This window comes from Pleurodeles waltl, chromosome 9 (assembly GCF_031143425.1).
Source record: "Pleurodeles waltl isolate 20211129_DDA chromosome 9, aPleWal1.hap1.20221129, whole genome shotgun sequence".
In the NCBI taxonomy this organism is placed as follows: Eukaryota; Metazoa; Chordata; class Amphibia; order Caudata; family Salamandridae; genus Pleurodeles; species Pleurodeles waltl.
Genome location: NC_090448.1, coordinates 741,439,863 through 741,464,811, shown reverse-complemented (window position 1 = coordinate 741,464,811; position 24,949 = coordinate 741,439,863). Strand labels below are relative to the sequence as shown.

The 24,949-nt window shown below is 45.1% G+C and overlaps 1 protein-coding gene across 2 annotated transcripts in view; it reads left to right on the top strand.

Moving 5' to 3' along the window:
• RELA (RELA proto-oncogene, NF-kB subunit) overlaps positions 1–24,949 on the top strand; it is a 405,457-nt gene that overhangs the window by 176,872 nt on the left and 203,636 nt on the right. For both annotated transcript variants that reach the window (XM_069207856.1, XM_069207855.1), the window contains exon 6: positions 10,538–10,629. In XM_069207856.1, coding sequence (XP_069063957.1) covers positions 10,538–10,629 — 92 coding nt within the window. The remainder of the gene's footprint in view (positions 1–10,537; positions 10,630–24,949) is intronic.

The following is a 24,949-nucleotide window of genomic DNA, read 5'->3' as shown; positions in this document are numbered from 1 at the left end:
GCTCGAAAGTTTGTATCCCATCTGAAATAATACTATAAATGACGAATATGTCCAGCTTGGGTTTAGCAACAACCTCCCATTTCACTTTACATTTGTTGTTACTAGTCACCACAGAATTAAATGTTGTGAAAGGGATTGAACTTTTGCTATCACTTGACCATGGCTTTATCCATTCCATTACAATAGGGAAGTGATCACTATCCTGATGGTCTATGACCATCATATATTTTATTTTGTGCCACATTCGAACATCCAAAAAATACAATCAATGTGGCTTTTACAGTTGCCCCTTAGAAAAGTTAGTTTAGGAGGCGTGCCTGAATGAAGGCGGCCATTACCTTGCCTTAGTCCATGGGAAACCGTTATGTCTACAATTTGTAAGGTGGCTGGGCTCATTTTGGTAAGCTTACTAGTATAAAGGGAAGGAATTCCCAATTTTTATCTTTCCCCTTAATGAGCTCTAAATATGTAGTAAATGATTCAAATCGCCGCAATAATCACATTACGGCCATATCTAAAATCTGTTTAAAAAAAAAAGCATTATGGATTCTTAATGTTTGGGAAATGTAATTATCAGAGGTAGATCTATTGTATATATTGATCAACAGGTACAATGACCCAGCCCGAGGTGACAAACTCAGCGGCAGAAGATGACAAGAATCAATTCTAATTCTTTTAATGCTTTTACTGCTTTCATGCGAACCAGAAGGTAGCTTTGAAGCTTTTGTCGTGTATACTTTGTAACCGTTTGGGGTCGTTGGGCACCTCAGCAAAAAACTAGGGTTATTCACACCAATATCGGTTGAAAAACAATGCCACCATTCTTCCCTTGTAGTACTGCAGATGGAACAATGAATGGAAGCAGCGGGAGGTACATGAACGGTCTCCAACCTGTGAGCTGAGAGATGTGAGGAACAGAGTTTAAAGTTGGGCAGCTCCCTGCATATTCGGTGTTTTCTGTTTGTATCTTGAGAAAATCCTGAAAAGGGAGGAGTGGGTGCTACCAGGGCAGTATGCAGCTCTTTAGGGCCAGATGGCCTTGTGATAATTGTATTATCAAAGCGCCCTCATGCAACCATGCGGGGGTGAGGGCAAAGACCCTAACAGACCTTTGAGGGTCTTAAGTACATCCAGCATAATTCCCTTTAAAGTTGCTACTTCGCTTCTAGGAGTAATGATTAAATCAATAGACGTGGTAGTTGCTGGGATAGAAGGGTTTAACAGCGACGATACTTCATCGGCCTGGGGGAAAGGGACCTCAGGTTGTAGTTCCTGTAACACTGAACACCTGTTTGAGCATTCTGTGCCATTATGTACAAGGGGAACTTCTGATTGGGCCAATGCAGATTGAGATTTAGACTCTGTGGTCGTTTCCAAAAGTGGTTCCAAGACATTCAGCATATCTGTAACGGATGTAGTGTGCTTGCTCTGAGTTCTAACTTTTTGTTTAGAAGAGATCATGGACCTTCACATATTTTTTTTTTTTTTTTTAACCCTTCCCTCCATCCACATCTTGTTCTTCAACATTGTTTCTACTACCTGGATCAATGTGTCTATCGTACTTGTCACACAGTTTACAGCTGCATGGGTTGCTTGTTTAGAGATTTTAGGATTTTTAGAATGAACTGCCGATCCCACTGGGCTGTTTTGGGCCTTTTGTTTCCCCATTATTTAAGCACCATATGGTAGTATACAACAAACAATACTACTATACCATGGAAGTGCAAGAACAATATTATAAGATCAAAACCAAAGGGAGGTGACCTTGCCCTGCTTCTTCTTGCCACAGACAGGCCCATGATGGGCCTTCCCTTGTCCCGTGCGCAGCCGCAGGCATTCCGTGCCGTGGGGAGGTCAAGTGTGCCTAATAGCACTGTTAAGCTGCAGCAAGTGCTGTAGAAACAAGGGCCACCTCCAGGGGCCCAAAGCAAACTGGGAGATGTAGTCCCCCTCCTCCACCAAGGTATGCGAGTCCTGCCCCGCTGCAAAGTCAAGTGCACTATATAGCGCTGTTAAGCTGCTTCCAGGTGTTGTCGAAGCAAGGGCCACCTCCAGGGGCCAGAAGCAAACTGGTAGTTGTAGCCCCCCCCTTTCCTCCACCAAGGTATGCTCGACAGGAAGAGGTTATTCTCCTTAGCCGGCCTGGCCTTTTAATCAGTTACACCCACGCTCTGGGGGGTACAAGTATTCCCCAGCCTCACAAAAGACCTTCGACCTGTCGTTTCACAGGCAATTCAGGATGGTCGTGGTACAGTCAGATTCACAATTTGTTGTTTGCTTAGGCACCTCCAACTCTGTTTGGCAGGCTATAGGCACTAGTGTTACCATTTGCTGCCTTGTGTAGATCCCAGGGAGGTACACTGATTTTGCAGATGATCCCAGCAGGAGTCACTTGAAAATGCACAAATGAGAGGTAAACCCCTCATGGGTCCAATTACTATTTCCATCATTGAGCCACACCACCAATTGACCTGTTAGCCACACACAAGGATGCAAGGTGCCAAAAGGTTTGTGTTAAGGTACCCTCATCCCCTGTGCATGTGCAGTATTTTATAGCATTGTCTTGCGTACTACAGAGGATGCTGCTGTGCATGCCAGTAGAAAACGAAATAGTTTGCTGTTGTCCTTAGGTTGTGAACCTAAGCCTAACCCAGCATGCTCAGTATGCCTATCCCAGGACCTATAACACCTATAGCAATTTAGGAATACTTGTAAGCTCTTGCACACATTATCTGGAGATGTATTCTCTTTAAACAGTGGCGCAGTTAGGAAGTGTTAGAAACTGGGTTACTGATTGACTTGGGTGTGAGTCCTGGTCAAGCAGCATCCCCAATCCTAATCAGAGTAAGGCAGAGCAAACCCCAAATTACCCTGTGCTCACCCCTTTGTAGCTTGGCACAGAGTAATCAGGCTTAACATAGAGGTGATTAGAGGTGATTTGTGAAGTATTTGTGCAACACTTTTCAAACAGTAAAAGAGTACAAACACCATACAAAGTTTAGAAACATGTAGCAAACTTCAATAAACAAAACAAGACCAAAGCAACAAAAGTCCAATCAGTAGAACTGGAGTTATGATTTTTTAAAGAATAAACAGCAATATAGTGTTTAAAAGCATAAAGTGCCAACTGCTGCTTTCTGGACTGGTTTAAAGCCAAAAGTGCGGGCTGACTGCAATGGAGTGCGAGTCGGGTACAGTTCCAGATCAGTCCCTGTGAGAAAGTAGCCTCTTTCTAGCCTTGTTACCCCCACTTTTGGCCTGTTTGTGAGTGTATGTCAGGGTGTTTTCACTGTCTCACTGGGATCCTGCCAGCCAGGGCCCAGTGCTCATAGTGAAAACCCTATGTTTTCAGTATGTTTGTTATGTGTCACTGGGACCCTGCTAGTCAGGACCCCAGTGCTCATAAGTTTGTGGCCTATATGTGTGTGTTCCCTGTGTAGTGCCTAACTGTCTCACTGAGGCTCTGCTAACCAGAACCTCAGTGGTTATGCTCTCTCTTTACAAATTGTCACTAACAGGCTAGTGACCAATTTTTCCAATTTACATTGGCCTACTGGAACACCCTTATAATTCCCTAGTATATGGTACTGAGGTACCCAGGGTATTGGGGTTCCAGGAGATCCCTATGGGCTGCAGCATTTCTTTTGCCACCCATAGGGAGCTCTGACAATTCTTACACAGGCCTGCCACTGCAGCCTGAGTGAAATAACGTACACGTTATTTCACAGCCATTTTACACTGCACTTAAGTAACTTATAAGTCACCTATATGTCTAACCTTTACCTGGTAAAGGTTAGGTGCAAAGTTACTTAGTGTGAGGGCACCCTGGCACTAGCCAAGGTGCCCCCACATTGTTCAGAGCCAATTCCCTGAACTTTGTGAGTGCGGGGACACCATTACACGCGTGCACTACATATAGGTCACTACCTATATGTAGCTTCACAATGGTAACTCCGAATATGGCCATGTAACATGTCTATGATCATGGAATTGCCCCCTCTATACCATCCTGGCATAGTTAGCACAATCCCATGATCCCAGTGGTCTGTAGCACAGACCCTGGTACTGCCAAACTGCCCTTCCTGGGGTTTCACTGCAGCTGCTGCTGCTGCCAGCCCCTCAGACAGGCAGCTGCCCTCCTGGGGTCCAGCCAGGCCTGGCCCAGGATGGCAGAACAAAGGACTTCCTCTGAGAGAGGGTGTGACACCCTCTCCCTTTGGAAAATGGTGTGAAGGCAGGGGAGGAGTAGCCTCCCCCAGCCTCTGGAAATGCTTTCTTGGGCACAGATGTGCCCAATTCTGCATAAGCCAGTCTACACCGGTTCAGGGACCCCTTAGCCCTGCTCTGGCGCGAAACTGGACAAAGGAAAGGGGAGTGACCACTCCCCTGACCTGTACCTCCCCTGGGAGGTGCCCAGAGCTCCTCCAGTGTGCTCCAGACCTCTGCCATCTTGGAAACAGAGGTGCTGCTGGCACACTGGACTGCTCTGAGTGGCCAGTGCCACCAGGTGACGTCAGAGACTCCTTCTGATAGGCTCCTTCAGGTGTTAGTAGCCTATCCTCTCTCCTAAGTAGCCAAACCCTCTTTTCTGGCTATTTAGGGTCTCTGGGGAAACTTCAGATAACGAATGCAAGAGCTCATCCGAGTTCCTCTGCATCTCTCTCTTCACCTTCTGATAAGGAAACGACTGCTGACCGCGCTGGAAGCCTGCAAACCTGCAACATAGTAGCAAAGACGACTACTGCAACTCTGTAACGCTGATCCTGCCGCCTTCTCGACTGTTTTCCTTCTTGTGCATGCTGTGGGGGTAGTCTGCCTCCTCTCTGCACCAGAAGCTCCGAAGAAATCTCCAGTGGGTCGACGGAATCTTCCCCCTGCAACCGCAGGCACCAAAAAGCTGCATTACCGGTCCCTTGGGTCTCCTCTCAGCACGACGAGCGAGGTCCCTCGAATCCAGCGACTCTGTCCAAGTGACCCCCACAGTCCAGTGACTCTTCAGTCCAAGTTTGGTGGAGGTAAGTCCTTGCCTCACCTCGCTGGGCTGCATTGCTGGGAACCGCGACTTTGCAGCTACTCCGGCCCCTGTGCACTTCCGGCGGAAATCCTTTGTGCACAGCCAAGCCTGGGTCCACGGCACTCTAACCTGCATTGCACGACTTTCTAAGTTGGTCTCCGGCAACGTGGGACTCCTTTGTGCAACTTCGGCAAGCACCGTTTCACGCATCCTCGTAGTGCCTGTTTCTGGCACTTCTCCGGGTGCTACCTGCTGCAGTGAGGGCTCTTTGTCTTGCTCGACGTCCCCTCTCTCTTCAGGTCCAATTTGCGACCTCCTGGTCCCTCCTGGGCCCCAGCAGCGTCCAAAAACGCCAAACGCACGATTTGCGACTAGCAAGGCTTGTTGGCGTCCTTTCGGCGGGAAAACACTTCTGCACGACTCTCCAAGGCGAGAGGGATCCGTCCACCAAAGGGGAAGTCTCTAGCCCTTTTCGTTCCTGCAGAAACCTCAGCTTCTTCTGTCCAGTAGAAGCTTCTTTGCACCCGCAGCTGGCATTTCCTGGGCATCTGCCCATCTCCGACTTGCTTGTGACTTTTGGACTTGGTCCCCTTGTTCCACAGGTACCCGAGATTGGAAATCCACAGTTGTTGCATTGCTGGGTTGTGTCTTTCCTGCATTATTCCTCTAACACGACTTCTTTGTCCTTAGGGGAACTTTAGTGCACATTGCACTCACTTTTCAGGGTCTTGGGGAGGGTTATTTTTCTAACTCTCACTATTTTCTAATAGTCCCAGCGACCCTCTACAAGGTCATATAGGTTTGGGGTCCATTCGTGGTTCGCATTCCACTTTTGGAGTATATGGTTTGTGTTGCCCCTATCCCTATGTTTCCCCATTGCATCCTATTGTAACTATACATTGTTTGCACTGTTTTCTAAGACTATACTGCATATTTTTGCTATTGTGTATATATATCTTGTGTATATTTCCTATCCTCTCACTGAGGGTACACTCTAAGATACTTTGGCATATTGTCATAAAAATAAAGTACCTTTATTTTTAGTATAACTGTGTATTGTGTTTTCTTATGATATTGTGCATATGACACTAGGTGGTACTGTAGTAGCTTCACACATCTCCTAGTTCAGCCTAAGCTGCTCTGCTAAGCTACCATTATCTATCAGCCTAAGCTGCTAGACACCCTATACACGAATAAGGGATAACTGGGCCTGGTGCAAGGTGCAAGTACCCCTTGGTACTCACTACAAGCCAGTCCAGCCTCCTACAGTCCCACTTTAGGTTTACCTTCTTAAGTTTTGTGCCAGGAGTCTCGTTCTCGTTGGAGAGGGTCGTGAGGAGCAAGGAGAGTGTAGTGGGCGGTAGTTGGTGTGGCACGAAGAGCAGGCCGGGCATCGCAGACTTGGGGCTCCACGTTCCCCGGTGAGGTGTCAGTGCTGCTGTGCAAAGATGGGCTGCCTGTGGCTCACTCTGATTTTTGGTGTGAGTGGCATGGTTTCAGTGCATACGGGCCATTCACTAGAAGCCCAAAAGCTTGATTTCAAGAGCTTGAGAACCACACCAAGAACCCACGAACGGAGAGGCACCCCTTGAGGGGGGCTTATGAACTCACTAAAGACTGGTCCAGGAGCAAACACTAGAGAATGAGGGCAGTATTGGCTCTAGACTGGTCACACTGAAGTTGATAACCACTAGTTTTAGCAGTGGTGCTCAAACCCTTGTGATTCCACTTCCTGGAAATCATCATAAGCATACAAGAAATCATAATACAGATGGAACACCTGCAATAAATATTACATAACTATGATCGCAAAATGAGAATTATATTACATAATCATCAAGCAAAATCTTATGTTAATCCACAAAATCCATATGAGAGGGAGGAGCCAAACGGTTTTCAGTGACAATGTCTTTATTAATTATCCATCAATAGCGCCTTGAGACCCTACGGGTGAGTAGCGCACTTACAAAAATGCTGATTGAGTGATTGAATGTAAAACTGACTTGCCCACAAAGCACACCATGCAACAGCTCCAATATACTGCATCAATTTTTTCACACTTTGCTGTTCAACCAGATGCCTATGTCTGGCTACCCAATACTGCACGTGTTTACAATGAGATATATATATAGAACACGGAAAGAGAGTACTGGGAGTATTGCTATCCCACACCACCTCCCAAGAGAAATCTATATAACCACTATAGGTGTGGGGTAGTAGGGGTTGAGGGTGGAACTGGATCGATGTTCCCTCAATAAGCAGTATCAACTTGGTCGCTTTGAAATACGAAACGGAAAAAGCATGAGATGGAGAGTGTCTCAGGAACGTAGAGCTGTGTTGTCCTGGGGGGGGGGGCAGAGGGGGGGAGTTCCCTTACGGACTAGGTGGTCACAAACACATAATAGTGTCTTGCTTCATCATTTGACCACCTAGCCCCACCCAAGTAAGATGATACTACTTGGGCGGACTCAACCTCTTGGTTAAAAGAACCAGAGGGAGTGCTGAAATTTAAACTGGCTGGATAAATTACAGGGATCCAGATGAGGTGGAGATAAAATTACCATACATGTCACAGATTGCTGCTAGTTAAGTTTAATGGGGGTGCAAGTTGGTAAGATTAAGAACAGGGGAGGAGGCTCACTGGAGAATAATGTCTCTTAGAGTCTAAAAAGGAGTACGTATGACCAACATGTTTCTGCCCTCTCAAAGTGCTGGTAGGTCAGGGGCATTCGTCAGGATCTAGGATCCCGGAGCACTAACAATAAGTGAGGTGCTCAAATTGAATCATAAAGGGCCTACCTGAACTGGTTGTTCATGGTGTGGTAGGACTGTAATGGCTGATAAATAAACCACAAATTAATAAGGGTGAGAGGTGGCACACCACAGCACACAACATAGCAAGCATAAAGTGGAAAAATATGGGAAAGGTGAAGACACAATCACACACACATGCACTAGTGACTTACCCCGGGGTAAAGGGCGACTAGCCTCTGGTCTGGGTAACGCCGGGGGAGGGGTATTCCCTTGTAGTCACACTCTGAGGAGATGAAGAGTTAACAGGGGAAAACAAAGCGGAAGATCAAGGAAGCAGGGAGGGCGGGGGAAACAAAAGGGGGTGGGGGTGGGGGAGGGGGAAGGGATAAAAGAAAAAAAGAGAAAGGAGAAAAAAGGGGGAGAAAAAACCGAAAGAGCTAAAGAATGGGAAAATACAAAAGAGAGAAAAAAGAGAAAAAGAAAAGGAGAAAAGGAAAAAGGAAGAAAGGAGCAGAGGAAATGAAAGGAATAAAAGATATATTGTGTTGGAACAAAAATAAAGAAAGAAAGAAGGAAAGGTGGAGGCAAGGGCTGTTGCCCAGAGAGGATGTCTCTGGGGCAGGAACAAGGAAAAAGTCCAAAATCACCATGAAGAAAATCACTTACCACTCCAAAGGGATTACCGTGGAGAGTACCTGCATGCCGGTGCCAGACCGCTCTGGTACCGAGTGGAGGGCTGGCCCAGTATTTATGGTGGTGAGTGAGGTCAGAGCCAATGAGTGCAGGGAAGTCGTAGGCATGCAATCAAGATCGTTATTAAGAAGACGAGGTTCCGGTGTGGTTCGCCCCGAGGGACCCGTGCGTCAAAATGGTGAGACGATCGGCGTTCCGGCTGCATCCTCCGGGGAGGGCTCGGTCGGGTGCTTGTAGGTGACGCATCAATAGATAGGTGGCGCGCAGTGCCGAGCCGCGGGACTCATGGGACAGGGAGTCCCGCGGCTTGTTTATTCGAAAGCCGCGTCCGCAGGATGGATGCGTCAAAAAGTGGTGCGAGGTAGGGGCTCCGACCGCGCCCTGTGTGTTGGCCGCGGTCGGGCGCCTAGTTATGACGCGCCGCGGAGGCGCGGCGCGCCAGGCAAGGCAAGGGGACTCTGGGAAAGAGAGTCCCATTGAGATACCCGGCGCTCCGCGGGTTACGCTGGGAGTTGCCGGGAGTAGAGAGGAGAGAGACGCCAGGAGTAGAGAGGAGAGAGAAGAAGGGGGAAGGAGTAAAGAGGAGAGAGAAGAAGGGGGGAAGAAAATGAGGGGGAGGAAAGGAGGGGGAAGGGGAAAAAAAGGGGAGGGGGAAGCCGCTTATTGAGGGAACATCGATCCTGTTCCACCCTCAACCCCTACTACCCCACACCTACAGTGGTTATACACAATGAGGTATAAACTGTATGGGGATAGGTCTGTGCTGTCAAGACTAGTTCCCTTGCCCAAAGTAGACATTTGAGCGCAACCCTGTAAACTCTGTAAGACCATCGATTCCACCATGGATTTAGGCAGAATTGTGATATAGTGGTTTATCTCCCTTTCTTATTGACATCTCATGCTCTGAAGTAACAACTGCCACATTTGTGCTTTATAATGAAAATAGAATACAAAATAAATTCTTGGGATTGGTATCCACAGGGTACTTGAGCTTAATTCCCTTCTCATACGGATTCTACCCTTTGAACCTATAGTAACTTGTGACAGTGGGCTCTTGATTAAGAAAATGGTCTTCATGGTCGGTTTTGGAAATAATGATTTGAGAGGTTGAATCTTGTCTTTGTGAAATTCATATTTGATTTTCGGTATAAGCAAAGGGGTGCTGAGAACAGCCCCCTGAATTATTATCCCAAAGGTTCTGTCAAAATTACATCTGAACCAGGAAATCATTCAGTTTTCCAGCCATGACTATTTTTTCTTGCGTAGCTAAGAACACTTTACACTGTTGGGTATTTCAAGTTTCTTAAATACTACTTATAAATAACTGTTACTATAGGGTAGTCACACCATATATTTATCACTTGTGGTGGTTTTAGCTCTACTTCAGTTATCAGGTAGGATAGTCTTGCCTATGCACAAAGATTATGAAACCAGTGAGTTGGTGTTCTACCTCCACCAATAAATCATTGTCAAGCTGGGGCTTTTCAAATACTTGTACCTGTAGCACATATGTGACATATTTGAATGGCCTCCATGTGGGTAATTCAGCATGCCTTTGGAAAACCTATTTTAGCAAAGTTGTTGTTTTTGGCCATGGTGTTACATATAGCCTATTTGTTTCAAGCTGAATTTTCCTCCCCTTTTTTTTTTTTTTTTTTTTACTGTGACATCAGATTCTCAGCCAGGCAGAACAGGGCTTCATGGTAAGGAATAATTACCTTGATGGTGATTCTGCACTCATGTCTCACCTTCTTTAATCATTTGCTAGGCTCCAGACTCAATGCATATAAGCGTGGGACATGGGCTGTTAAAATTGGTACTGCATGGGCAGTGGTGGACCTGACTAAGAAGAACTGGGCTCCTGCTTTCTACACAGTGTTTTATGTTGACAGTCTCTTTCAGAATTCTTTTCTTGTCCTGTCTTTGAGGCTTGTAGTTGTGGAATACATCAACTTAGAATAGAACAATCACCAAGATGGTATCATTTCCCATTTCTGCTACTTGTGACCCTGGTGAATATCCAGTCTGAAGTTAAGTAAAATGATTTATGTTTTTGTTGTTTGCTTTGTTTTCCAGCTTCCAGAATTTGGGTATTCAGTGTGTGAAAAAACGTGAGCTTGATGGTGCAGTTGCAGACCGTATCCGTACCAACAACAACCCCTTCAACGGTAACTTCCCACTGAGCCTAATCAGTCTAACTTACAGTTTTTAATATTTTGAAAATTAAAATTAATTTTATCTCTGAAATAACAGGAAGAGCTAGAGACATTTGAGCATTTCACCATCATTGAACATTGTTCATGAGTCCATTGAGCCTATTTTACAACTAGAACAGTAATTGATTGTGTGACTGCCTCATTTTGGTTTAGGTTGTCTGTGTCTCTTGCATTCAAGAAAATCAGAGCTGTAGTACCTAATCTGTATCTTCTGCAGACAGACACAGTTAATAGCTGGTCAACATACCTTCTCTGCACAGTTACTAATGGCAGAGTCATTGTGAAGCGGTCATCATAGGTCACAGCTATGAACCACTTAGGAATTTGAAGTGCTCAGTATTGGCGTGTAGTAGTCATGAGGTTGATGAGGTTTAACGAAAATGTGAGATGCACTTGAGACCTAAAGTAAGATCCTTAGCAATGTGAATAATCCAATATCATGTTAGTTTGTTGTCCAGATTTTAGCGTGTATTGTAGTTTCTGATAGTGACTTCAAACTGCAGATTCCTCACCTTATGAACATTCCCTGTGCATCAGACTGGATCCAGAAACTATTTTCATAGTAGCTCTACATGCCAGAAGTTGGTCCACGCCAGAGGTAGCTTGTGGATCCTTTAAAGGCACCATTCCCACACGCTGAGGTCAGTTCCTTTCTTTCCCCCTCGATAAATGTAGATCTAGAGCTTCTCTAGTCTCTCAGAGACCACTTCTTCAGTTGTTTTCATCACATTTTTAACAGTGTGCAAGGGGTGTCGGCCCCGGTAAGGACAGTCACAAACAGCTGTCTGTGACGGATCCCCACCATGTTTGCCTTGGGTGCCTGGGGTAGGGTCAAGACTCCAAGATCTCTGGATATTGTGAGTTGATTAACCCGAAGGCCATCTAGGAATGCAAGACAAAACTTTGTCACCAAGTACAACAAGACGCAGTGCCGGGGACTGGTCCATGTCCCACTCCAAGTCCAAAGGCCATTCTCATTCCCGGAGTCAACAGAGCTGCCTTTAAGGTCCATTTTTATCCCACTCCAAATACTCAGGAAAGCACAAGAAATTTAAGAAGTTGAAGAGGAGTTCCGCTTCTTCTGCAATTTTGCTTGGATGGCACCAGTGGTCCTGTTCTGCTCCTGAAGTCTGCCGACCGGAGCCGTTTCCGAAGCTGGTTCAGGCACAACCTGATTTTCCAGGATCCTCAGCCACTCCTTGCCAGATCAGAGTTTTGTTCAGCTATGCTCCACCTTTTCAGCTCTCTATCGACTCCCTCTGATGTCCCTTGGAGCCCAGAGGTCTACCACCTGGATTACCCCAGATGGTTTGCCTTCTGCACCAGCTGGACCCTCCGAGTCTCTTCTGCCCTCTGGCTTCTGCACTTGCCCTAACTACAGCAAGACAGGGAATTCTCTTTACACCATCTTTTTGGAATAGACTCTAATGACAATATTGACCAGGGTGATGAATTCGCTCAGCCCTATGTCAATGAAAATTGGTATGTGGACTTGCAAGGAGCCAGTGACCTGGACACTTCCCCATGGTTAGCCCTTTCCTCTCCTCGTGGTCCGGCAGAGAAGAATCTGCATTCTATGCCATGGTAAGGCATAGGGCGGCCAAAGTCATTGACCCCCTACCTCCCCACCATGGAGGTGAAAACAAATGTCCTGAAGGAAGTCCTGCAGCCTGACCAGACAACGTCTGAGTCTCTACTACCTTCAAATGAGGCTTTGACACATAACCTACAAGGCGTTTGGGTTAAACTTTGTATTGGCCCTCCTAATAACCAGCAAATTGCCAGATCCCATTGCTCTGTCCTGGGAGACCCGGCTTTTTTGTTGCCGTACCCATCTCACGGGATCCTCGTGGTGCAGGTCTCCACAAGTCCAATTAACCCCAACAATTTTCCTACCACTCTACCCTGACAGGGAATCGAAGCAAGTGGAGGCATTTGGAAAACACCTTTTCTCCTCAGCCAGTTTGGCCTGTGATCATTTAACACCTCCTGTTTGCTTGTCCACTATACTCATGCCCAATGGGACTTGGTTCAAGTCCTCCCAGGTGTTCCTGAAGACCTTTGCCTGGGTCTGTCTCAGGCCACTCAGGAAAGTGGTGCTGCAACCAAGTTTGCAATTTGTTGTGACTTGGACACTACTGACTCTGTCGGACGGGCTATTGGCACCAGTATTGTCATTTGTTGCATGCATGGCTACGATCAACTGAGTTCTTGGGCGATGTCCACTCTTCCCTGATGGACATTATGTTTGATCGGACTCACTTGTTTGGGGACAAGACTAATTCTGCCCTGCAATATTTTAAGAAGAGTAGGGCTACTGCTCACTCCCTGGGCCATTTTACCCAGCCTCACTAGCAGCAACTTAAGCGTTCCTCCATGGAACGAGACATTCCTTACTTCCAGCCTGTCCCTCTCCAGTAGGGAACCCTACAGTTTTGCGGGGGAGGCCGTAGTGGCCACTGCCCCTGCTGCCAAATTGAGCATGTCGCTCAGTCTGCCGTCTCCTTGCAGCCCCACCTGCCAAGTCTCTTTAGTGTCCCCTTACAGGGTCACAGGCACCCGTCACATTCACCCGTCTACCAAAGGACTGACTGAGGAACATCTTATCATTTTGTGGCAGGAAGGTGCTATCCCTTTTGGCCAAAGGGGCTATGGAGAGGGTGCCAGCATCAGAAGTAGGGCATGATTGTTATTCCTGCTACTTTCTGGTCCCCAAGAAGGACAGAGGTCTCTGGCCTTTTCTAAACCTGCACCATCTCAAAACCTTCCTCTGGAAGGAGAAGTTCAAAATGCTCACCCAAGCCCAGGTCTTGTCTGATTTCAGCTCTGTAGACTGTATGGTGGTGTTGGATCTGCAGGATGCCTATTTCCATATTCAAATCCTGCCGACCCATCGGCACTACCTGAGGTTTTTATTGGGAGAGGAGAATTTTCAGTTCACAGTGCTCCCCTTTGGTCTCACCAGTGCCTCTCAAGTATTCATCAAAGTGATATCAGTGGTAGCAGCACACCTCTGGAGGTCAGGGCTCTCAGTTGTCCCCTACCTTGACGACTGCCATTTAAAAGCAGGCTCACAGCAGTCATTCGTCAACCACACCATCTACGGAAAACCTCTTGCCATCTTTGGGGTTCACTATCAATGTGCTGAAGTCACACCTGACTCTTTCTCAGATGCTCCTCTTCATTGAGGCCAATCTGGAAACTGGTTGGTTTTGTGCCTTTTCCCCGGTAAAGAAAGTCCAAGACATTCAGGCTATAATCCCAATCTCTCAGCCTCAGCCCTAAATTTCCATGAGGTCAACTTTGAGGCCACTGGGACTGAAAGTCTCCTGCATCCTGCTGGTTTAGCATGCTAGGTGACATTTGCAGGCTCTGGAGTGGGATCTGAAGTCACAGTGAGCCCAACATCAAGGGGACCTCTCCACACATGTTCAGGTTTCAGAGGAGACTATATAGGTCTGCAGTGGTGATTACTTCACTATGATTGCATCAGTGGCAGACCCCCCCATGCCCCCCCAGATCTGACAGTAGTGGCCGATGCGTTGAGTCTGGGCTGTGGCAGCCACCTGGGAGAGGTGGAGATCAGAGGCCTTTGATCTCTATGGAATCCCGGATGCATATCAATCTTCTGGAGCTGAGATCTATCTGCTTGGCACAGAAAGCCTTGCTGCCATCCATCAAGGGGAGGCTGGAGCGGGTGCTGATGGACAACACCCCTGCCATTGCCTACTTCATCAGACAGGATGGGGTGAGGTCAAGGAACCTGTGCAAGATGGCCTTGCACCTCTGGAAATGGCTATACCACCATAGTATTTTCCTGGTGTGGAACCACCAGGCAGGCTCCCTGAGCGCAAGGGCAGACAAACTCAGCTGCTGACGCCTAACTGATCATGAGTGGCAACTACTCCTGGGAGTGGCACAAAGTCTCTTCAGCAAATGGGGAGAACCTTGGCTAGATCTGTTTGCCACTGCTGTGAATGCGCAACATCAGCTCTTTTCCGTGTTGGAGTTTCCAAGAGATCTCTCATTCAGAAACTTGTTCATCCTAGTGACTCCGTATTGGGCATGGATAGTTTGGTATCAAGAACTCCTGGGCTTGGGCACATGTACTCTTATCTGTCTGCCTCTTCAGGAAGACCTGCTGTCGCAGCAAAAGAACAGGGTTCGTCACCTGGACCCCTCCTGCATGCATGGAGATTGAGCAGTGACAGCTAAACATCTTCAACCTTCTGCCAAAGGTGGATGATGTCACCTTGGCAGCCAGGCACCCCTCAATAAAATCTGTAAAGGCATGTCATTGAGAAAAATGTGTGGTTTGATGAGCCAATCAACACAGGAGTAACAGAGTGGCTGAATGGGATTGGACCCATCACTTTAAAGGGTATGGAAGAATTTTAGAGCGGAGGAGGAGAAGAATTACCCCCCACAAGGGTACATATGGGATGCACACTTACTTTCTGAACTCGCTATCACAATAGAGTACCCCTAAGCCAACAATAAACAGTGATACCAGTGGAGTCTGTTATACCATTGAGACACTTGCCAGGTTGACCCCCTCCAGGCCAAACTGTCTGATATTTTATTATTTGTTCTGTCTCTCTCTTAAGGGTTATCTTTGTGTCCCCGCTGCCTTATTACTGTTGCCTGGTCAGCCCTCCTTGTTCAAATCATCAGTTGCCATGCCATTTCTAAAAGGGTTACAGCATGTTTCCCCTTCTTCTTTTGTGATGCTCTAATGGGACCTTAGTCTTTTCCTTATAATGTACGGTCATTTCAAGCCACTTCACAGCTGTTCTTTGCAACTTTTCCCCTTTAAAACTGTGTTCCAGAGTGCCATCACCTCTGCAAGGTGTGTGAGTGAGCTTCAGGCCCCGTGCGTTCATCCACCAAACACCACCACTTTCCCCAATTAGCTGGCTTTGCGAACTAGAACCTCCTTTCTAACAAACATTGTGACACAGTTTCACGTTGGTCGAACCATGGTTGCCCGGGGTTCTGTGCTCCACTTCATTTCTTTAATGAGGAGAGGCTCCATCGCTTTAACTCGCAGAGAGCAGTTAGTTTCTAAATCAGAAGTCTCCACACTTCTCAGTACGAGGGCAGCATAATATATTTTACAAATATTCACAGCCTGAAAAAAGACAGTTTTTTATTAATACAAGTTAAATACATGAATACGTTTTACTATAATTTTTTTTGTGATCAGCATGATATTATTCACAACAAAAGAGAAATGTGACAATTACAAAGAAACAATGCCATGCTCAAACTGAGAAATGATACATAATGAGTAACAATGGCAAACATTAGCAAATGCTCTGACAAAATAATCACATCAGAAAAGTAGGCAAAGCGTTTTTAATTAATTTTAAATACTGAAAACGTACAATGTAAAATTTACATGAAATGAGAATTTGCACAGTTTGTGGCACACAAAAAATAATCACACTCGAAGAAAGAACTTTAATAAAACAAAGCAAAGAAATTGAAAATAAATTAAAGATATTAATAAAGGTCGACCAAAAACAAATTCAGTCTGCACAATTCTGGCAATTAGAGTTTTCATTCATAAACAATAAAATATGAGGCACACGGTTAATGGGAACAATGAAACTGGTGTTTTAATGTCAAAATACCACTGAACTAAGGCTTCAGGCTTGAGGAGCCAATTATGAGGATGGACTTCAAATGCTCATGAGATAAATTTGCTTGATAATTGGACTTGACATACTTCATTTAAAAAATTTTTTGTTTACACAGGTACGATGTACCAAAAACTCATAAAAATCCACAGGCAAATTGCTTGAAATTTGGAAACTGCTTAGACTGAAAAGATTTATAAAATTGAATCAGATTTCCTTCTTTACACTTGCCTTTCAACATGTCACCTGATTGGAGATCAATAATTTCCTACTGAAACTGACTTGGGAGTATTTCAGCATTGCAGTCAAATGGATTTTGAAACAGCTTTATTTCATCTGTTTTTCCAACAAGATCAGAAAATCGTTCCTGAAATTTGTTTTTGGAAGTCTTTAATGATGTTTGTTGCAAATGAAGAAGGAAATTCTGCTTCACTTTCCTCATTACATTTTTAACCATATAGGAAATAAGCGAAATTCTGAACTTTCGCCTGTCCTTCAAAACATCAGTTTTGCCCTGAATGCCTTGACAGGAGCAAATAAATCAGAAATTAATGTTTTTTCATCTTGCAACTTCAGACTCGGTTGATTCATATGGACTGTCAAGTCTGCAAAAAGTGCCAATTTCCAGAGCCTTACAGTGTTTGATAAAAATGGTTTGGGTCGATTCTTCTGTGTGAGAAATGATTTGCTTTCCTCTCTGAGCAGAAAGAACCATGATCAACGCAAAATCAGTTTCTTTTAGAAAATCATGAAACTGGTGATGATTAAGCCCATGAAATCAAATGAAATTCATAGTTAAAACAACAGGTTTCAGAACACAAGACATATCCACATAATTTCCACTCAGTGCTTGTTGATGGATAATGTAATGGAGAAACATGGGCTTTGAGAGTCCACCAACCTCACAAGCTTTTGTGACTTGTCCAACCAAACCTTTCTTCACCTCAGAAATGGTCTTTCCTCCATCAGTTGTCATACATTGCAGTTTATTCCACTCCAGGTTATAGTCTAACAGTTTTTTGCAATTCTTTGAAGATGTCTTCTCCAGAAACTGTACTGTGCTTGCTGTTACTGATGCTAATTCTTGTGTAGCATTTAATTCACTGTCGATGCCACAGATGAATCCTAGAAGTTTGATGTGTCACACACACCAGTCGATCCATCAAGTGTGAGAGAATAGAACTGAAAATGTCTTGCTTTGTCTGCAATTTGATGAACTATATTGCTTCCTATATCCTTAATTCTACGAGTAACAGTATTTGCCGCAAGACTGATAATAACAGCTTTGCTTTTTCCGGGACTAACTCTTCCACTGTTTCCATCATGCACTCATTGATGAGATCTCCGTCAGTGATTGGCTTTCCTTTTATAGCCAACCCATAAGCTACTTTGTGGCAGGCCCTGCTTACAGCTTGCTTTTCTCCTCTCCACTGTGTAAAAAAAGCTTGTTGGGAAAGCTAACTGCGTTGCATTGATTACATTTTTTCTGAACACTGTGTTCCTGTGAAACAACTTTGTTCAAGTTTTGTCTCATAGTTCGGACGCACATTGTACTCCTTCAAAACTGCACCAGTTTTGAGGGCATTCGAGATACAAAACCTTATCACCTGCTTGTACAAATAAGTACTTTACACCCCATTCTTTATTGAACGTGCGGCACTTGCTGTCTTCTTTTTTTTCTTCCATAACTGAAGCAGCTTATATAGGGTGGAAGCAAGCAGCGCATGGCACACTCTCTGTCGCACAAAAGAGTCGCCCTTCTTTTTTTTTCTTTCAAGGCATCTTTGCTGTGTTCAACTGTTGTCTATTTCTTTCCCTCAGGAACCCTTTGATATCTCTGTATATACTGATGAAATAAAAAGAACAGAAAAAATACATATTTCAAAGGTATCCGAATGTAAATAAATGAGGGAAAATCATTTTAGGTTATTCTACAATCCCCACAGTTATCAGTAGGGGGGGAATAATTCCTAGTAAATGCATGAAGTAGTTCTGACACTAGATTTCCTCACCCCACTTCCTACCATCAGGTCTTCATCTCATCAGTTTGTCGACTTTACACAAATAGGCCCGGTAGGCCGAAGGGAGGCCTAGCCACCTACATTAGTACGAGCCTTTTGGTAAAAATCTCTGAGCATAAGGAGGAAGACCAACCCTTTCAATTACTCTGGCTGGACAGTTGGGGGAAAACTACACAGGAACCATTGATTCTGGTTAACATATATGTTAGAAATGGGGTTTTTGGTTGGCAGTCAGGTTGCCCTCTGTCCAAGCAAGAACCCTCACTCTAGTCAGGGTAAGTCACACACAATCCAAAATCAGCCTGTGCTCACCCTCCGGTAGCTTGGCACGAGCAGTCAGGCTTAACTTAGAAGGCAATGTGTAAAGCATTTGTGCAATAAATCATACAACACCATAGCATAACACCACAAAAATACACCACACAGTGTTTAGAAAAATATATAATATTTATCTGGGTATCTTCAGGTCAAAACGATAAAAGTTGCAATATGAATTTGTAAAGATATCACTGAAAAGTGATATAAAGTGTCTTAAGTCTTTAGAAAGTAAACAGAGTCTCTTTCAAACACAAAGTACCTGGTTTCTGGTGGAAAATCTCCTCAGAGGGCCACAAAGGAAGAGATGCGTGGAAAAAGGGTGAGTGCGTCGATTTCTCCCCAGCACACACGGACTTGCGTCGTTATTTTCCACGCGGGGAAGTCGAGTGTCGTTTTCCGGCGCGCGGACAGTCTCTTTCTGTGGGTCGCGGGGATTACCAGATGTCCCGGGTCTGTGCGTGGATTTTCCTGCTTGTTTTCCGGCTGCGCGTCGTTCTGCGGGGCTGTGCGTCGAAGTTTCGATCTCACGGCAGGCGTCGCGTCGATTTCTCCTGCGGAGTCGGGCGGCGTTGTCCTTGCGAGGCCGTGCGTCAAAGTTTTGATCTCATGGCAGGCGTCGCGTCGATTTCTCCTGGGAAGCCGGGCGGCGTTGTCCTTGCGAGGCCGTGCGTCAAAGTTTTGATCTCACGGCAGGCGTCGCGTCGATTTCTCCCGGGAAGTCGGGCGGCGTTGTCATTGCGAGGCTGTGCGTCAAAGTTTCGGTCGTCCCGAAGGCGTCGCGTTGATCAGCGTCGGTGTGCGGCGTTTTTCTTGCCGCGGAACAAGCTGTGCGTCGAAAAGTTCGGCGCACGGAGCGTCCAAGAGGAAGAGTGAAGTCTTTTTGGTCCTGAGACTTCAGGGAACAGGAGGCAAGCTCTATCCAAGCCCTTGGAGAGCACTTTTACAGCCAGGCAAGAGTTCTGCAAGGCAGCAGGCCAACAACAAGGCAGCAGTCCTTTGTAGAAAAGCAGACAGGTGAGTCCTTTGAGCAGCCAGGCAGTTCTTCTTGGCAGGATGTAGTTTCTGGTTCAGGTTTCTTCTCCAGCAAGTGTCTGATGAGATAGGGCAGATGCCCTGTTTTATACTAAGCTGTGCCTTTGAAGTGGGGGTGACTTCAAAGAGTCTCTAAGAAATGCACCAAGCCCCCTTTCAGTTCAATCCTGTCTGCCAGAGTCCCAGTAGGGGGTGTGGCAGTCCTTTGTGTAGGGCAGGCCCTCCACCCTCCCAGCCCAGGAAGACCCATTCAAAATGCAGATGTATGCAAGTGAGGCTGAGTACCCTGTGTTTGGGGTGTGTCTGAGTGAATGCAGAAGGAGCTGTCAACTAAACCTAGCCAGACGTGGATTGAAGGGCACAACAAGATTTTAGTGCAAAGAAATGCTCACTTTCTAAAAGTGGCATTTCTAGAATAGTAATATTAAATCCGACTTCACCAGTCAGCAGGATTTTGTATTACCATTCTGGCCATACTAAATATGACCTTCCTGCTCCTTTCAGATCAGCAGCTGCCACTTCAACAGTGTATGAGGGCAGCCCCAATGTTAGCCTATGAAAGGAGCAGGCCTCACAGTAGTGTAAAAACGAATTTAGGAGTTTTACACTACCAGGACATATAACTACACAGGTACATGTCCTACCTTTTACCTACACAGCACCCTGCTCTAGGGTTTACCTAGGGCACACATTAGGGATGACTTATATGTAGTAAAAGGGGAGTTCTAGGCTTGGCAAGTACTTTTAAATGCCAAGTCGAAGTGGCAGTGAAACTGCACACACAGGCCTTGCAATGGTAGGCCTGAGACAGGGTTAAGGGGCTACTGAGGTGGGTGGCACAACCAGTGCTGCAGGCCCACTAGTAGCATTTAATCTACCTGCCCTAGGCACATGTAGTGCACTCTACCAGGGACTTACAAGTAAATTAAATAGTCAATCATGGATAAACCAATCAGTAGTACAATTTACACAGAGAGCATATGCACTTTAGCACTGGTTAGCAGTGGTAAAGTGCCCAGAGGTCAAAAGCCAACAACAACAGGTCAGAAAAAATAGGAGGAAGGAGGCAAAAAGTTTGGGGATGTCCCTGTCAAAAAGCCAGGTCCAACAATATACATCAATCCAAAAAATAAAAAAATTGAAGCAAACAAATTGCTAATGCAACTGTTAAGGATAAAAAGCACAGTAAAATCGGCATTCTGGCTAATGTCGGGCGATTTCAATCTTGGCTTGTTCCACAACCCCAGTGAGGACCACATTCAAACAGTGGCAAGAATGCCCAGCCAAACCATCCCAAACAAATGCAGGAAAGATAAAATAGGGGAGAGTTTTATACGCACCTGTGAATCAGTAGGCCTCTCCGTGCTAAACGGACAGAAGTGCCCCGATATTCCACCAGCATGGACAAGATTCTCCGGGAAATCGGTCTCCTATCTAGATTACACCCTGGTGTCCCCTGCTCTGTATAAGTTAGTAAACACCTTTACCATCATGGACCGCACAGAAAGTGATCATAAGCCACAGGTATTTGGGATCTGTGCATCACCACAAAATCCGGAGAAAGCGGCACCGAAAACCTAAAGCGACTCAAATGGTCCTGTGACACCATTGAAAGCCAGGCAGATGAGGCCCTACAAAAGCTAGAGTCAATGCCCACAAGTTGGGCAAAGCTGGCAACAGTATGGGAGTCTTTTGCCACCGACCTCGTAAAAAAAGATTCCTTAAACACGAGAAAGGGAGCACCATTGAAAAACCTGCAAAGTTCACTCTTACCGCTGTCAGTGCGTAAAAGGAAAGCAGCGGTAGGTAAACTGTTAAGGTCACTGCGTAAAAGTCCAGATAACGGATCAATATTGACCACATTGAGAGAGCAAAGGAAATGGTACAAAAGGGATCTATGGACCTTTAAAAAAGGCCAACAGGAGGCCCTGTGGGCCAAACTACATTTTGCGATCAAAACCTCCGACTCCAAAAAGATTTTGGAAAATCATCAACCCAATAGACAATGGCGCAAAACCAGCAATAATGCAAATATAGCAGAGGAAGTATGGGTATCCCATTTAAAGTCCCATCTAAAAGAACTCCCCATCGAAGAAGGTCCTCAAATGCAGGGGCATATGATTGGCTGGGAATCCAGTATCCCTGATCCTTTGAAATTCACGGCACCAGAACTGTTAAAAATCATTGGAAAGTCACGAACGGACTGTGCCCCCGGCCCTAATGCCTTACCCCAAGCATTATTCAAACAAGAAACGGAAAGGTGGGCCAATTTCCTGGCTGCAATGTTCAACAAGGTGCTCACAACAGGCAATGTCCCGGCATCTTGGAAAGGCTCAATAATCCACCCCATATATAAGGGTGGGAGCCCGCTCTCCCCAAGTAACTACAGACTAATCAGCCTTTTAGACGTTGACCTCAAGTACTTTTCCTGCTGTGTGCTAGCGCACCTGGAAGCCTGGATCACAGATAACGACATTTTACCCCTTAATCAAACCGGCTTCACTAAGCACCAAGGAACATTAACAAACCTTATGGGGCTAGGTCTGATCATAAATAGAGCAAAAGCAAAAGGGACTCCAACCTATTTATGTTTTGTGGACTTTAAAGCTGCTTTTGACTGTCTCCTGTGGGCTAAATTACTACTGTGGGGGCTGCCACATTCTATTTTAAACGCCATCAAAATAATATACTCTGTTTCTTTGGTGAAGGTGAAATTGGGGGAAGGCTCTCACCTATCCAGTGCAGTCAAAACAACAGTGGGTGTGAAGCAAGGCTGTGTATTGGCCCCAACACTGTTCAACCTGTACATAGCAGATCTCCCCACTAAGTTAAATGGTCATTCCTCCCACTCTCCCTCACTGGGCGGTCAACAGATTTCCAATCTGCTATATGCAGACGACCTACTACTAATCAGCAATTTTAGAATAGGCATGCAGAAATTGTTAAAGGCATTAGAAGAATACTCAGGATCTAATGATTTAGAAATCAATCATAAAAAGTCTAAAATGATTATCTTAAACCGCAGGCCAACCAGCCGAGGTAAATGGCATATGAATGGGAAAACCCTAGAGGAAGTAACATCATATAGATACCTAGGATTTGTGGTGGACGCCAGAGGTAATTACTCGCCACAAAAAAAAGCAATAAAAAGTAAGACGCAGGCCCTCACTTACGCCTTTTGTAAGCTAGCCAATTCAACCTGCGGTCAGGCTCTGAACTCATTAACAGCCTTAATGAGAGCGAAACTACTTCCAACTATCACCTATGGGACCGAAATAATGAGGGGGATGGAAGTAGGTCTACTGGATAAGCTTCTGATAAAGACCGATAAGTGTGTTTTTCGGCTCCCCGGTCGGGCCTCGCCAGCCCAGGTCAGACTGGAATTCATGCTGGTCAAACAGTCATTAGCCCGACCCGCGGCATACATTAAATGCTGCTACAAACTGAGTTGTGCATTAAAAGGGTCCTTAGCCTATCTAGTCTGGCAGGAAATTATCCTAGAAAGAGGGAGCGGCAACTACATAAGGCATCTAGAAAAAAGTAAGAGTCTTTCGAACTTAGACGAGGTATGGGATCGGTCTCTACCCATCACTGCATTCAATAAAGCCGTGAATAAAGCAAGCAAACTACAGAGCTGGCTAGAAGATAGGGACTTACTGACCAAAAGGGAGCATAGTTGGTTGATCCTTAACTCCTACAAAATGTTTAAAGAATCACTACTTATGGCTGGCTCCTACTCACGGAAAATAAAGCATTCCTTTCTCAGACTTAGGCTGGGTGAAGTCCCAACACTAGACCTCTTGCCAAAATGGAAGAAGGAGCGGCAAGTAGGCCCCCAGGAGTGCCGTCTCTGTCATCTAGCAGAAGAAAACTTGGTGCATGTGGTCTGCATGTGTCCAGCGTTGGCGGTTGAAAGGAGACTCTTGCTGAAAAAAAGAACTAAACAGCTTAAGAATTAGATCCTGTAGACAAGCATTAATTGCAGCTTTTAACCACCGAAACACAATATTGAACATTAGGCTGGTTCAATTTTTGGAAATTTTCTCTCTCAAAATCACAGCCTCTCGAAATAACCAAGCCTTAGGGAGGGTAGAAACGATAGCAAAATCCCTATAGCCCACTTGGAATATATAAAAGAAAGGAAGGCTTCGAGGTAGTTGATTCGGGTTGCTGAGCAGGTTGGTAATAAAGTCTGGTACTAACAATTAGACTTAAGTAGGGGCAAACATAATCAACAGAAGATCTCTTCCCAATTTGTCAAATTTTAAAAAAAAAATGTCTCATTGGTCTATTTCTATTCTCTTCTACATTTCAATGTGGAAGAAAATTTTCATATATAATTTCATTTAAACACAGGACCTTTTAAAGCTATATTTGCCTTATCTGTACTGTTTGTTTTGTTGCCCTATCAATATTAATGTCATATAGCATTGGTAAGTTCTTTTTAAAGAAAAAAAGAAAAAAAATAAACTAATTTTACGTGGAATGCAATTTTATATATATATTTTTTTTTTTCCATTAAGATCTGTAAATGCCTTATTGCACTAATATTGTTCTGTTAAACTTCTATGCGGAAAGAAAAAATTTATGGTTTTAATTAACTAATAAACTTATGTGTTATTCAGACTTTACACAAATGAAAGCACTAGTTGTCCTAAAGGTATCATTCATAGATTCTAATAATACATTTAGGGACATACTTTAAAAATGTATTGTATGTTGCCATAGAATAGGCTGGGTATAAGTTACCACCCCCAGAAATTGCACATGAGAGCTACCATCTACAGGTATCCTGAGGATCAGAAAGCTCTTAGATCACATAGTTATAACTACGTACCTGAAAATGTAAGTTCAACCCTTTTTGCTCAAACAATATGAGCAGCAGGAAAAGTCATATGGAGGGGACTTATAATGAGAGACTCAGCCAACCCAAAATTGAGGCAAAGGCCATAGATCTGACATCATGCTGGTACTGATCCCTTCTGTGGCGTGAAATGATAATTGGAGGTGGCCATACTTGCATATGTTCTTCACAGACAGGGCAGCAAGTTTATTCCTGAAATAGAAGCAGATGCACTTGGCAATGAGCACGGAAAAGCCACTGGTGACACAGTCGCACCAAAGGGCATTACATACCTACCATTCAGCTTTGTTCTGGAAATGGATGATTGCTCCTCTGCTCCACTCCCACAGCTGAATAGCCTAGTAGACTCACCAAAAGACTGGTCGACTTCTCCTGGATACATTAGCTGGGTGTGT